The following is a 13,706-nucleotide window of genomic DNA, read 5'->3' on the forward strand; positions in this document are numbered from 1 at the left end:
GAGTGTTAGAAGGCTCTGGGCCCATATTTGCTGGAGTTTAGAAGAATGATGGAGATCTCATTGAAGCCTATTGGATATTGAAAGGCCTAGACAGAGTGGAAGAGGAGAGGATATTTCCTATAATGTGTGAGTCTAGGATCAGAGGGCACAGTATCAGAATACAAGGCCATCCCTTTAGAAAAGAAATGATGAAGAATTTCTTTAGCCAGAGGCTGGTGGATGTGTGGAATTCATTGTGAAGGCCAAGTCATTGGGAATATTTGAAGTGGAGGTTGATAAGTTCTTGATTAGTCAGGGTATCAAAAAGGTTATGGGGAGAAGGCATTAGAATAGGCTTGAAAGGGATATTAAATTGACTATGATGGAATGGCAGAGCAGGTTCAATAGGCCGATTGGCCTAATTTTGTTGCCACGTCTTATGGTCTAATAATGGGCTGACCAGTCAGTATAGAAAGGAAATGAAACTTCTTCATCAGTGGGATAGTGAATCTTCTGAAATCTCTACCAACACGTGAAGGGCCATTTACAGAATATATTCAAGACAGAGAATAGATTCAGGTGAAATGGGGCAAAAAATAGGAAAATAGCAGACAGGTGCAAGATATGCCATGATATTATGGGATAGCAGAATAGCACAAGGGGCCAAATGGCCTCCTCCCGCTTCAATTTGAATTCTTCCTTCAGATTACAAATGCTGCTCTCACCTTGCAGATGCCACCATGATCCTGCAGACATCTCCCTACTGTTCAGTTGCTTTCCGTTCAGTACAGATGCTCCTCTCAACTGAAACACTCTCAGCACCTTCTTCCAGGCCTCGCAGATACTCTTCACCTGCTAAAGATAGTCTCCTACTCTACAGATCCAGATACCGCACTTCGTTCTATAGACTCTTTCCACTCTGCTTACAGACGTTTCCTCGTCACACTCCTCATTAATCAAGGGTGCATTGGAAGGATAAGCTTTCTGCTTACCCTTCAGCCATACTCCTCAAACTAAAGATGTGGGTCCCTTTCTGTAAGGCATGTCAAGTGGAATTTATTGTCATCTATCGAAGTACAGTGAGATACAGTTATAATGAAAATCTTGTTTGCAGCATCATCACAGGCACGTCGATACAGGCAACAGACAGAGCATAAATTATACGCGCCAGTGAATAAAAAGACCCTGCAGACAGGACATTAAAAAAAAGAACAGATTAGTCTTTGGCAGTCAGGTTTATTGACAAGTATGGTGAGATACCGGTACAATGAAGAGGTTGTTTGTAGCAGCATCACCATCGTGTAGGTTCAAACACTCAGAACATAGAACACTCAGGAGTGAAGAAGAAAAACAAGATGTGTGTGCAAAAACAACAATAAAACAGTCATGGTAGAGCAAGAAGTCGTTTGTAGCATCCCATTGCTGAGGCAGGGTTAGAGGTGTGTAGATTGGTTCAAGAGCCTGAAGGTTGTGGGAAAGCAGTGTTTCAAGAAAGTGCTGTGGGGCTGTAGGCGTCTGTCCTTCCTGCCTGAGAAGAGGTCTTACTCACTCTACAGACCCTTCCTCCTTAATCCCATTACTCCCCTCACCCTACGTATGGACAGCTGCCCCTCGTTCTGTTCTGCACATGCCCAGTCGCATCCGCTGATCCCTCCAAGATAATCTTTGGTAAACGCATGTAGGCTCAAATCTTCATTAAAATTATCCTCACTTTACAGCAACTGGATGACATCCATGTCGTGATCTTGCACAAAGAAGAAGGCTCTGGTTTGGGATTCAGCATTGGAGGTGGTGTGGACTGTGAAAACAAAGTGACTACTGTGAGTACCAGCAGTAAAGGGAAGTGAAGTGAAACACTCTCCACAGTGTGAATATTGTTCATTCAGATCAGATGTTGAGAATTCAGTCCTGGAACCTTCCACCCAGCAAAAAGATCCTATTAGATAGTTCACCTGTTCAATTAAACTACACCAGTGAATTTCATCCCTTTAATTGAGGGTTGGACACTGGCACTGGGATGCAAGGCGCGTGTTTGTTGGAAGAATTTTTGGAAGCAGAAGGCTGATTTGGCCAACTCTCTTTGAGTGTTTTCAGGTTTAGAAGTCTGTGAAAGATTTCCTGGATCCAGTCCCCAAAGTCAGTTAGTGTGTCTATTTCACTAAAGTAAAGGCAGAGAGAGCAATCCTTTTGTGGGTGTTAAGTATTGTCAGTGGTTTGGTGGTTTCCTGCAGACATTTTGAGATGACTGAGAGGTTTGGACTGCAACATCAGATTGACCTTCAGCTTGGCAAAGCTCTTGTTAGTTTTAGCCACCAGGAAAGTTATTGAGGTTGACAGATGATTGAAATGTCTGCTGGTGATCCTGGCATTGAGCTGCCATGACAACCTCACCATACAACGACCAGCTGAACAAGGGAAAATAAACATTACCGCAGAGCTTGAGAGTTACTTAAACCCATGCGCATTTTACAGTTACACTTCCTGATTTCTCTGCACTTGGGATACTCTCTTTGCTGAAACCTTGTCAACACTTCTCCTGTGAACTCTGAGGATTCTGAGAGTCACCAGGAGAGAGAGAGAGAGAGATGCTTTATGGGTCCCCTTTGCTCTGCAGCAGGAATGGGAAGGCCGGGCTTCTGCTTCTGCAGAAGAGAGGGACAGGAGAGTGAGGATTGTCTCAACAGAATGCCTTTGCACTTCAACTCAAATGACAGGTACATGAGGCAGCTGTGGGTTACTCTGGATATTACAGAATGTTTTTCAGTCATTCATCCTTTTGGGGTTTCTTCTGTTCCGTGGATGTCTGCAAAGAGTAAGAACTTCAGGTTGTATACTGTATACATTCCCTGATATTAAGTGGAACCATTGAACCTACATCCTGGTAACAGAAAAACACTGGCACAGCCATGACTGTATTGCCTGTGTCAGGCAAGGTTTTGCTAGCTCTTACTTTTTTTTAGTATCTATATACTGGTAGCTGGTACAAGCCACATCTTAGAATTGCCCTCAATGCATTTCTTGCACAAGAGAGGACCCTGAGGTACTACTCATTTAAAAGATGCGTTTTCTCCAGCAAGCTGGAGATATATTAGCTTTTCTCCAGCTACACAATTAACACTTATCATTATCTTAAAGATTTTGATAAGATTGATACTTAATCTTCTAAATTTAACAGAGTGCAGCCCTGGAATGTGCAACTAGACTGTAAATTAACCTTTTAATTATGGAATAGAATTCTGGCAAAACGGTAATTGCACTCACTCCAGAATTTGTCCTAGGATGCAGGGCCCTGAGATGAATGTGATGTTTTAGACCCCAGTAAGGGGCTACTGATTTTGTCAGCCCTGAACTACACTAATCAGCCTGTTGTTCTCCATCTTCTATTGCCCTCCATTGCCAGGTTCACAGGGTGTTTCCAAATGGCCTGGCCATGCAGGAAGGAACAATTCAAAAGGGGGATGAGATTTTGTCAATCAATGGGCAGTCATTGAAAGGTGCGACTCACTCTGAGGGTCTGACTATCCTGCGCCAAGCTCGAATGCCAAGGCAAGCAGTAATTGTGGTGCACAAGGGCAAAGAAAGTGAAAACAAGTTCAGCACGTCAACAGAATCCTCAACGACTGAGAACCCTGCAGGTTCAGGTAGAGACAATTCTATATGAAATTTTCTTTTGAAAACAGTCTTGGATGCACCTCCAGAAGTCATCCACCACAGATCTGCTTTACCATTCTGTTTAAACCATGAGTCTTATGAACGCCACTGTAAGATTGGTAGAAGGCATCACATTTTAGCAAGACTAATACTGCCAGGAACAGACCTGTACATCTCAATGCAATCCATTGGTTCAAATACAAATTTGTTGCACAGTCAGAAGTTAATCAAAAATCTAGCATACAGATATTCCTCAATTTATGAAAGGGTTTTGTGGAAGGAAATTGAAAAGGCTAGGGTGTATTATATGTATTCACGTATACAGTGGATTCCAGTTAATTGAGACCAGTACATTTTGGCTCTATTAAGCGGCTGCCCAATTAGCCAAAGTTTCATGGAAATAGTTTAAAAGGTATATTTAAAAAACTATTTAACTGAGTAACAATTTATGTATTTAAATGAAAAAATAGAACAAATTAGAACACTACCAATGCCTCTAGAGTATGATAAAATTGTATTAGTTCCTAATAGTTATTGACAGAAGAATTCATCTGCTGTGTTCCTTTGATTAACTGTAAAACCTAGCGCAGATAATGGACTGCCTTCAATGCTTTGTATGATTGCATCCTCCAAATCTTTATTTTGTTGTAACATTCAAGATGATTGCCAATACCTTCGTAATTTCTAACTTGTTGAAGTCGTGAAATTCTACACATGACTGTTTCTGGCATCTCCAAGCCTGAATGCTTGAAACTGCCATCAGTAAAATAGTTCCAAGTTGTCTTACTGTTTATTTCTTGCCAACAATCAGTGACAAAAATTATTGCTTCTTGAACACAAACACACACAAACTGATGCTACTTAAAAACTGATCGCTCTAAGCATGGCGTAATGACTGAAGCTAGTTGGAAACTGTTCCGCAGCAGTCTCCTGTCCCAATTAAGCAGCCTATCATCCCAAATAAATCAAGGGAATTCTGTCTATTTATTTGAACTATTTGTTCTTTAAGAGTTTCCCAAATAAACAACTTCCCTGATTAACCAATGGCAAAATTAACCAGAATCCACTGTGTTCCTATGTGGAGAGAGGGGAATTCTACTGATTTTGGGGAACATTCATATATGGAGTGTTTGAGGATAGAACACCTGTACATCCAACCACAAACATCATTGTCTGCCTAACTTTCTCAGTGATCAAGTCATTTCTGCATTCTCCCCTTTGCCTCATGTATCTATTCAAGGATAATTAAAGAAGAATCTGTTGAGTAAATCTATTAACCAAGCTTTGCTGTTATGATTTACAGCAGAAAACAAGCTGAACACTTTCACCATGACACTTGAAAAGAACACTGCAGGAGTTGGCTTCAGTTTGGAAGGAGGAAAGGGCTCTATTCATGGAGACAAACCACTGATTATCAACCGAATTTTTAAAGGTAAGCAGATTGACCAGCTTATAAAGCAGAACTTTTTCAAGTTATGAAACATTACGCAAATAATCCAGGGAGTGGTGTATGATAGTGTGCAGAAAGATTGGGAGGAAAAAGTGAGTTTGGACCCTCAGTGGCAAATACTCATAAGCCCATTGTGGGCTGTATTACCAAATGCTGGACAGGGTGGCACCTGATCAACCAAGATACGGCCTCATTTATAAATGTATCTATGCAGTTGTCAGCCCTCTTGCTTTATGAGGTAGAGTGGTTTATAGACAATAGGTGCAGAAGTAGACCATTCGGCCCTTCGAGCCTGCACCGCCATTTTGAGATCATGGCTGATCAACTACTATCAATACCCGGTTCCTGCCTTGTCCCCATATCCCTTGATTCCCCTATCCATAAGATACCTATCTAGCTCCTTCTTGAAAGCATCCAGAGAATTGGCCTCCACTACCTTCCAAGGCAGTGCATTCCAGACCCCCACAACTCTCTGGGAGAAGAAGTTTTTCCTTAACTCTGTCCTAAATGACCTACCCCTTATTCTCAAACCATGCCCTCTGGTACTGGACTCTCCCAGCATCTGGAACATATTTCCTGCCTCTATCTTGTCCAATCCCTTAATAATCTTATATGTTGCAATCAGATCCCCTCTCAATCTCCTTAATTCCAGCGTGTACAAGCCCAGTCTCTCTAACCTCTCTGCGTAAGACAGTCCAGACATCCCAGGAATTAACCTCGTGAATCTACGCTGCACTTCCTCTACAGCCAGGATGTCCTTCCTTAACCCTGGAGACCAAAATTGTACACAATACTCCAGGTGTGGTCTCACCAGGGCCCTGTACAAATGCAAGAGGATTTCCTTGCTCTTGTACTCAATTCCCTTTGTAATAAAGGCCAACATTCCATTAGCCTTCTTCACTGCCTGCTGCACTTGCTCATTCACCTTCAGTGACTGATGAACAAGGACTCCTAGATCTCTTTGTATTTCTCCCTTACCTAACTCTACACCACTCAGATAATAATCTGCCTTCCTGTTCTTACTCCCAAAGTGGATAACCTCACACTTATTCACATTAAACGTCATCTGCCAAGTATCTGCCCACTCACCCAGCCTATCCAAGTCACCCTGAATTCTCCTAACATCCTCATCACATGTCACACTGCCACCCAGCTTAGTATCATCAGCAAATTTGCTGATGTTATTTTCAATGCCTTCATCCAAATCGTTGACGTAAATTGTAAACAGCTGTGGTCCCAATACCGAGCCCTGTGGCACCCCACTAGTCACCACCTGTCATTCCGAGAAACACCCATTCACCGCTACCCTTTGCTTTCTATCTGCCAACCAGTTTTCTATCCATGTCAATGTCTTCCCCCCGATGCCCTGAGCTTTGATTTTACCCACCAATCTCCTATGTGGGACCTTATCAAATGCCTTCTGAAAATCGAGGTACACTACATCCACTGGATCTCCCCCGTCTAACTTCCTGGTTACATCCTCGAAAAACTCCAACAGATTAGTCAAGCATGATTTACCCTTGGGAGATCCATGCTGGCTCGGCCCAATCCTATCACTGCTATCTAGATATGCCACTATTTCATCCTTAATAATGGACTCTAGCATCTTCCCCACCACCGATGTCAGGCTGACAGGTCGATAGTTCTCTGTTTTCTCCCTCCCTCCTTTCTTAAAAAGTGGGATAACATTAGCCATTCTCCAATCCTCAGGAACTGATCCTGAATCTAAGGAAGTCCCAGAAAATATAAAATGGTTGGGTGAGTGGCATGGGCAGTAGGGATGGGATTGGTGCTGATGTTGGCTCTGCAGTTGTTTGGGAGGGAAGCAGTGGATGGAAAAGAGGGTCTTGTGTTGTGGTCTGTGATGCTGGCTCCAGCGCTTCCTTTGTCAGCAGAAGATTCCCCACCTGGCCTCAAAAGTGGCTTGGGAATATTCTACTGTGTGTGACGTGGGTGCTCTGCACTGTACTCAGAAACTGGCACTTTTTGCAACCAATCGTCATCCATCAAGGGAAACTTATTGAGAGTTTAACTCTTCCCACAACTCACATACCTCAGTTTCCATGTCTTTGCATCTGTGGTTGATGAATTAAAACAGAATCAATCTGTGAAAGTGACAGAAGATTAGCGAGACTGGCATTTCTATGCTGTGGTCTCCTGGAAAACTCATCTCCCAAAGTCTATGTGAGATTTTCGTTCACAATGTGTAAAGGTATAAAAATCCCAAGGTCAATTTTGCAAGACTCACACATGGAACATAGTGTTTGCAAATCATGTGGATAGAATGATTTATGAAAGTTCACACACACTGCTAGCCCACAATCACGCCTCACTGTTGAGCAAAAAACCAAGATGTAACAACAGGTCTAGTCTTGTTGCTCAAGCATCCTGCTGTGTAGTATAGTGGGACAGTGAGAGAGGCTATCAAAGCTTGCAAAGTGATGAGTACCAGTGGGAAACATTGGCTGAAAAATGGCAGATGGAGTTTAATGTAGGCGGCTGTGAGATGTTGCACTTTGGAAGGACAAACCAGGATAAGGATTATACAGTGAATGGCAGAGCAGTGAAGTATGTGGTAAAACAAGGGGATGTGGGAAGACAGATCCATAATCCCTTGAAAGTGACATTACAGGTAGATAGGGTGGTAAACAAAGCTTGTGGCACGTTGGCCTTCATAAACAAGGGTACAATAGTTGTGTTGTTATGTTGAAGTTGCATAAAACATTGGTGAGGTTGCATTTGAAGTATTGTGCAGTACCGATCACCTTACTACAGGAATGATATCAATAAGTTTGAAAGAGTGCAGAGGAAATTTACAAGGTTGTTGCAGAGACTTGAGGACCGAGGTAGAGGCAAAGGTTGAATAAGTTGTAATTTTATTCCCTAGAGCATAGGAGAATGAGAGATTTTACAGAGGTATACAAAATTATGAGATGAACGATTACAAGTTTTTTTTGCTTCTGGTTGGGTGAGGATAGAACTAGAGGATAATAGGGTTAAGGTGAAAGGTGAAATACTTAAGGGGAATCTGAAGGACAACTTCTTCACTCAGAAGGTGGTGTGAGCAAGGAACTAGCTGCCAATGGAAGTAGTAGATGAGAGGTCAATTGTAACTTTTAAGAAAGGCTTGGGCGGGTACATGTGGACTATGGGATTAATGGATTTGTGACTAAATTTGCCGACGATACAAAGATAGGTGGAGGAGAGGGTAGAGTTGAGGAAACAGAGAGCCTGCAGAGAGACTTAGATAGTTTAGGGGAATGAACAAAGAAGTGGCAAATGAAATACAATGTTGTAAAGTGTATGGTCATGCACTTTGGTGGAAGAAATAAACAGGCAGATGGAGAGAGAATTCAAAATGCAGAGATGCAAAGGGACTTGGGAGTCCTCATGCAGGATACCCTAAAGGTTAACCTCCAGGTTGAGTCGGTGGTGAAGAAGGTGAATGTAATGTTGGCATTTATTTCTAGAGGTATAGAATATAAGAGCAAGGATGTGATGTTGAGGCTCTTGTGAGACCACACTTGGAGTACTGTGTGCAGTTTTGGGCTCCTTATTTTAGAAAGGATATAACTGACAGTGGAGAGGGTTCAGAGAAGATTCACAAGAATGATTCCAGGAATGAAAGGGTTACCGTATGAGGAATGTCTTGCAGCTTTTGGGCTGTATTCCCTGGAGTTCAGGACAATGAGGGGGGAATCTCATAGAAACATTCTGAATGTTAAAAGGCCTGATCAGATTAGATATGGCAAAGTTATTTCCCGTGGTAGAGGAGTCTAGGACAAGAGGGCACAACTTCAGGATTGAATGACGTCCACTTAGAACAGAGATGTGGAGAAATTACTTTAGTCAGAGGGTGGTAAACCTGTGGAATTTGTTCCCACAAGTGGCTGTGGAGGCCAAGTCATTGGGTGCATTTAATAGACAATAGGTACAGGAGTAGGCCATTTGGCCCTTTGAGCCAGCACTGCCATTCACTGTGATCATGGCTGATCATCCACAATCAGTACCCCGTTCCTGCCTTCTCCCCATATCCCTTGACTCCGCTATCTTTAAGAGCTCCAACTCTTTCTTGAAACCATCCAGAAAATTGGCCTCCACTGCCTTCAGAGGCAGAGCATTCCATAGATCCACAACTCTCTGGGTGAAAAAGTTTTTCCTCAACTCTGTTCTAAATGGCCTACCCCTCATTCTTAAACTGTGGCCTCTGGTTCTGGACTCCCCCACCATCGGGAACATGTTTCCTGCATCTAGCCTCTAGGCAGATATAGGTAGGTTCTTCATTAGCCAGGGCATCAAAGGGTATGGGGAGAAGGCAGGGGAGTGGGGATGACTGGAAGAATTGGATCAGCCCATGATTGAATGGCCTACTTCTGCTCCTATATCTTATGGTCATGAGAGGGGTTTGGAAGGCTACAGTGTGGGTGCAGGTAGGTGGGTCTAGGCAGGAGGCCAGGCTGGCACAGACTAGATGGGCCGAGGGATCTGGTTCTGCGCTATAGTGCCCTATGACTCTAAAGTATAGACAGTGTGTGAATTGTTTTGTACATATGGGCAGGTTTCTAATGAATGGTAGTGAGCACGTACTGTGTCTTAGAGATCTAAAAGCAGTAAGGTTGAGGAATATTCACTCCACACTAAACAGGGACAATGAGTACAAGTGAAATGTTTTGCTTGTATTAACACCCAACACAGCCTAGTCTGCAAGTGTTGCCACACATGCTGCACCAACGTAGTGTGCCCACAGTGTTCAGAACAGCAGCAAAATACATCCCTGTTCTCTGTGTGTGAGTGGGTGGGTAGGGCCCACCCATGCACAGAGTACCTCAACCCCAGGATAGACCACCTTCAGCCCTCTGGCCTCCATTGGACTCAAAAGACATCAAGCCTCCGCATTCCTCAGCCCAGTAGACCTGCAGACCCAGGGCTTCAGCCATTGGGCCTCAACTTCAGTATTGACCCCAGGACTCACTGATGATGGGACCCCAAACTCCAGACTCGCTGATGATGGGACCCTGAACTCCAGACCTCGAATTTGGGATTCATTGACTGACGTACAGTACTTATGGGTCACTGGCCCTTGTGGCTCTTACTCACACAGACCTCAGATCCTGCTGATCCCACAGAGGACTCATTGACCTGTCGGGGTGCGGGTAGCCCTTTGCCCTTGCTGGTCTTCTCCCACAGTGCTTGCCAGTCTGACATCTGTCCACAGATGTCCTTCATCCACATCATTGCTGGCCTTCGAATGTGAAGCCTGGAATGCAGAACAGACTCTGGCCTGCCCTCTAACTCCCCACATCCCTGTCTCTAAACCCTAACCTGACCCCCTAACTCTCATCTCTGCCCCCAAAACCATCCTTACGAAATAAAAAAAAAACCCAAGTCTGAGCCATAACCTTGCCAGAGACGGCATCTTGGCCCAACTTGACCACAAGCCAGTTGATTTGGGAATACATAAGATATATATTTATATTATTTAATTACAAAGTATTCTGTAGGCACTGGAATAGCCTCCCTGAAGCAAACCAATGACAAAAAGTTTTGCTTTTTTAAGTGTGTTTGTCACAATCAATTAAAAGTAGCAACTTCGGTGCAACTTCATCCATTACCCACAACTCAACTCTACATATTTTTTGATGTTGATGTTTCTCTACTGCTTGGAAGACTTGTTTACTGAATGGCCTATTCTCTGAGAGAACTCCCCATAATGAACCTCATGAACTACTTCCTGGGGTTGCGGTATCTGGAACTGCACAGATATGTGTGACTTCCCTCAGGCTCTGTTTACTTGAATGAGAACAGGCTGCGTGTGTGTGTTTGTGCGTGAGCACTGAACATTTGTGGCTTGCTGTTCTTAATGTAGTGTGTTAGAACTCTGAGTTTCACATCTCATTTTCAAACATTTGACAATGAAAATTTTCTTAAAATTTCTTTCTCCATTACAGGAGGAGCAGTAGAACAGAATAACATTATTCAGCCTGGAGATGAACTGTTACAACTAAACTCCACTATCCTCCAAGGTCTTAGCCGCTTTGAGGCTTGGAACATCATCAAATCCTTGCCAGATGGCCCCTGCACGGCAGTAATTAGGAGGAAAGGCCCCATTCCTGTCACAGCCAAAGACACAGAGATATCACAAGACGCTGAACAAAGTTGTTAATAAGGAGCTACTCATTTATACTCGCATAATTCAGTTAATCTAGAAAGTGGACTATATGGTATTGCCCATTGCTATGTCTGTGACAGAAGGAAGTAGTTAACCTTTTAATTTGCTACTTCTGTGAATAGTTGGGATTTTACCTTGAGCAATTTTATTCATCAAAAATAAGACAGGAACATATCATTCCAAATCTCAGTTCAATCACAAATAAAAGCAGACTAATTACACCGAGCGGTTCCTGTGGAAAGAAGAAAAAGTAAAATTTTTAGAACTGGTGACCTGTACTTAAATAAACTTCTTGCCAACCTTGTTACTGTATTTCAAACTTGATTGCTTCATTCAGTCATGCAATGAGCTGTTGACCAGTATTGGGTCCTTCGCAGGGATTGTCTGTCTCTCCTTCAGCCTGTCAATTATTGGAAATGTCCCTGTTTTCATCTCACATTGTACTACGCTCTCTACTGCCCTGATATCTCCACTGACTTGTCATTGGTGATGTCAATTCACATACGTCAGTCCTCCCTTAATCTCGCCTTATAATAGGAACTCCTAGCCACTCCCTTCAAATGGCCATTTTACAAGCCATTTCAGCTAAACTACATCTCGTGAAACCTAACTGGACATTAGTTCCTGAAGATTTTCTTTACTCAATCTAAAGATCTCATCCTTCCCAAAACTCGTGAATCCATCCATTCAAGTCCCCTACTGAAATTCATGATGTGAAAACTGGAAGGTGGGGCCAACTGCACAGTAACAGAAGAATTAGCTGTTTGTGGTATTAAACTGAAATCTCCAGCCCATTCTACAATACTTTGACATTCCTTATTTGAGGAAAAATACCGGAATTAAAACAGAAAATATTGGGAACAAGCAACTTCATAAGAATGTATAAAAAGTTAAAGGTTCTTGTTGATCTGGACCTTTCTTGTTAGCTAGTCTCTTTGCTTTACAGAAGTATCCGACTAGCTATGGATTCCGTCACTTTTGCTTTTGCACCTCATTGTTTACAGCTTTAATGCATTGAAGATTTTTACCATAATTGATGATAAAATTCTGGGCACTGGGTTTGAATTGTTTTTGGAATTTTCATGTAATCTTGGTCAGGGCAGTGCATTGTAGCTGTTTCTTCAGCAATATTGTGAATTTAAAAGTGGTTTACAGTTTGATTTCTGTGGAGAATTGATCTTCCAAGTGCACAAATAAAAAGACGTCAGCTGTGTGACAGAGGTCTGAAATTAGTACTGGATAAAAATTTATCATAGAAACTACTTACATTTCCACAGCACCATACACAACTCAAGGACATTATAAAGCACCTTGCAACCAACAAATACTTTCACAAGTTTAACCACTGCTGCCATGCAGGAAACACAGCAGCTTCTTTGTATTCAAGTTCAATCAGACCAAAATGTGGTTGTAAATGCAGCCATGGGATCTTTTAGTTATTGAACAAAGATGGAAACTCTGTTTCATGCAACAGTCAAAACACAGCACATCACCACTAAAATGGAATAGCAGCCTAGATTATGTGCATAAATCTCAAGTGAGAGGAATGTTCTGGCTCAGAGCTGCAAGTACTATTGTTGAACCATGGCTGATTCTTGGTTAATGCAAGTTCTTAAATATGAGTAACGTTTTTACCACAGCCAAACCTTAAGAAGTTTGTATTCAGTGACAATCAAGCAAATAAAAAAAAAATGTAGGATTTTTTTAAAAAAAGAGATTTTACTTGAGTGAGAAAAGGAAGGAAAAATTTATTGGGAGTCCTAGTACAGTATTCCCCAAAGGTTAACTTGCAAGTTGAGTTGGTAGTAAGGAAGGCAAATGCAATGTTAGCATTCATCTCAGTGATCCCATCTAATAGATAATAGTGCTGAGTTTGAGAGTGTTTTCATGCAGTCTTTCATCAGAGACAAACACAGACTAGTTATCTATTTCCACATTACATTTCTACTCATTATTAGGTTACCTCATGAGATCTCATTTTTGTTAAAAATCACACAGAAAACCATATTGAATGGTTTCTGGAAACTACATAAATAACATCTGATAATTTCTAAATCATTTAGAAAGTAGTTCATTTCTGTTAAGTAAACAATTTTATTACAGCACAGAAATAAAGATGCATTTACCAGCTAGAGCACTTATAGGCTGACCTTTTGGTACTGCAAGCTGATAATTTGAAATGACAAAATTACCCAATTTACTACCTGTATTGTTGTTTTCAGACAGACCAAACTTAAGGCCAGGAATATATTGAAATTAGTAATAGTTTACTGTCATCCATTTTCAGCTATAAGCAGAGTTAAAAAGTAGTTCTATAAAATCTTTCTACAACCCCACTATTTGAAAACAGCAGACCGGTCAATAATGGTATTACTTAAAGACTTTCTTTGAACACTGTCAACAAAGTGTATTTGAAACTGCAGATAGATCGCAATCAACAGTCAGGGTGCAAGCATG

The 13,706-nt window shown here is 42.0% G+C and overlaps 1 protein-coding gene across 4 annotated transcripts in view; it reads left to right on the forward strand.

Moving 5' to 3' along the window:
• il16 (interleukin 16) overlaps window positions 1–12,478 on the forward strand; it is an 85,711-nt gene extending 73,233 nt beyond the window's left edge. For 3 of the 4 annotated variants that reach the window (XM_073032991.1, XM_073032993.1, XM_073032994.1), the window contains 4 exons: window positions 1,698–1,799; window positions 3,380–3,620; window positions 4,934–5,062; window positions 11,029–12,478. In XM_073032991.1, coding sequence (XP_072889092.1) covers window positions 1,698–1,799; window positions 3,380–3,620; window positions 4,934–5,062; window positions 11,029–11,243 — 687 coding nt within the window. In that variant the 3' untranslated portion in view covers window positions 11,244–12,478. The remainder of the gene's footprint in view (window positions 1–1,697; window positions 1,800–3,379; window positions 3,621–4,933; window positions 5,063–11,028) is intronic. The other variant, XM_073032992.1, reaches the window with a different exon arrangement.
• The last annotated feature ends 1,228 nt before the right edge of the window (window positions 12,479–13,706 follow it).

Source organism: Hemitrygon akajei, chromosome 30 (genome assembly GCF_048418815.1).
Source record: "Hemitrygon akajei chromosome 30, sHemAka1.3, whole genome shotgun sequence".
NCBI lineage: Eukaryota > Metazoa > Chordata > Chondrichthyes > Myliobatiformes > Dasyatidae > Hemitrygon > Hemitrygon akajei.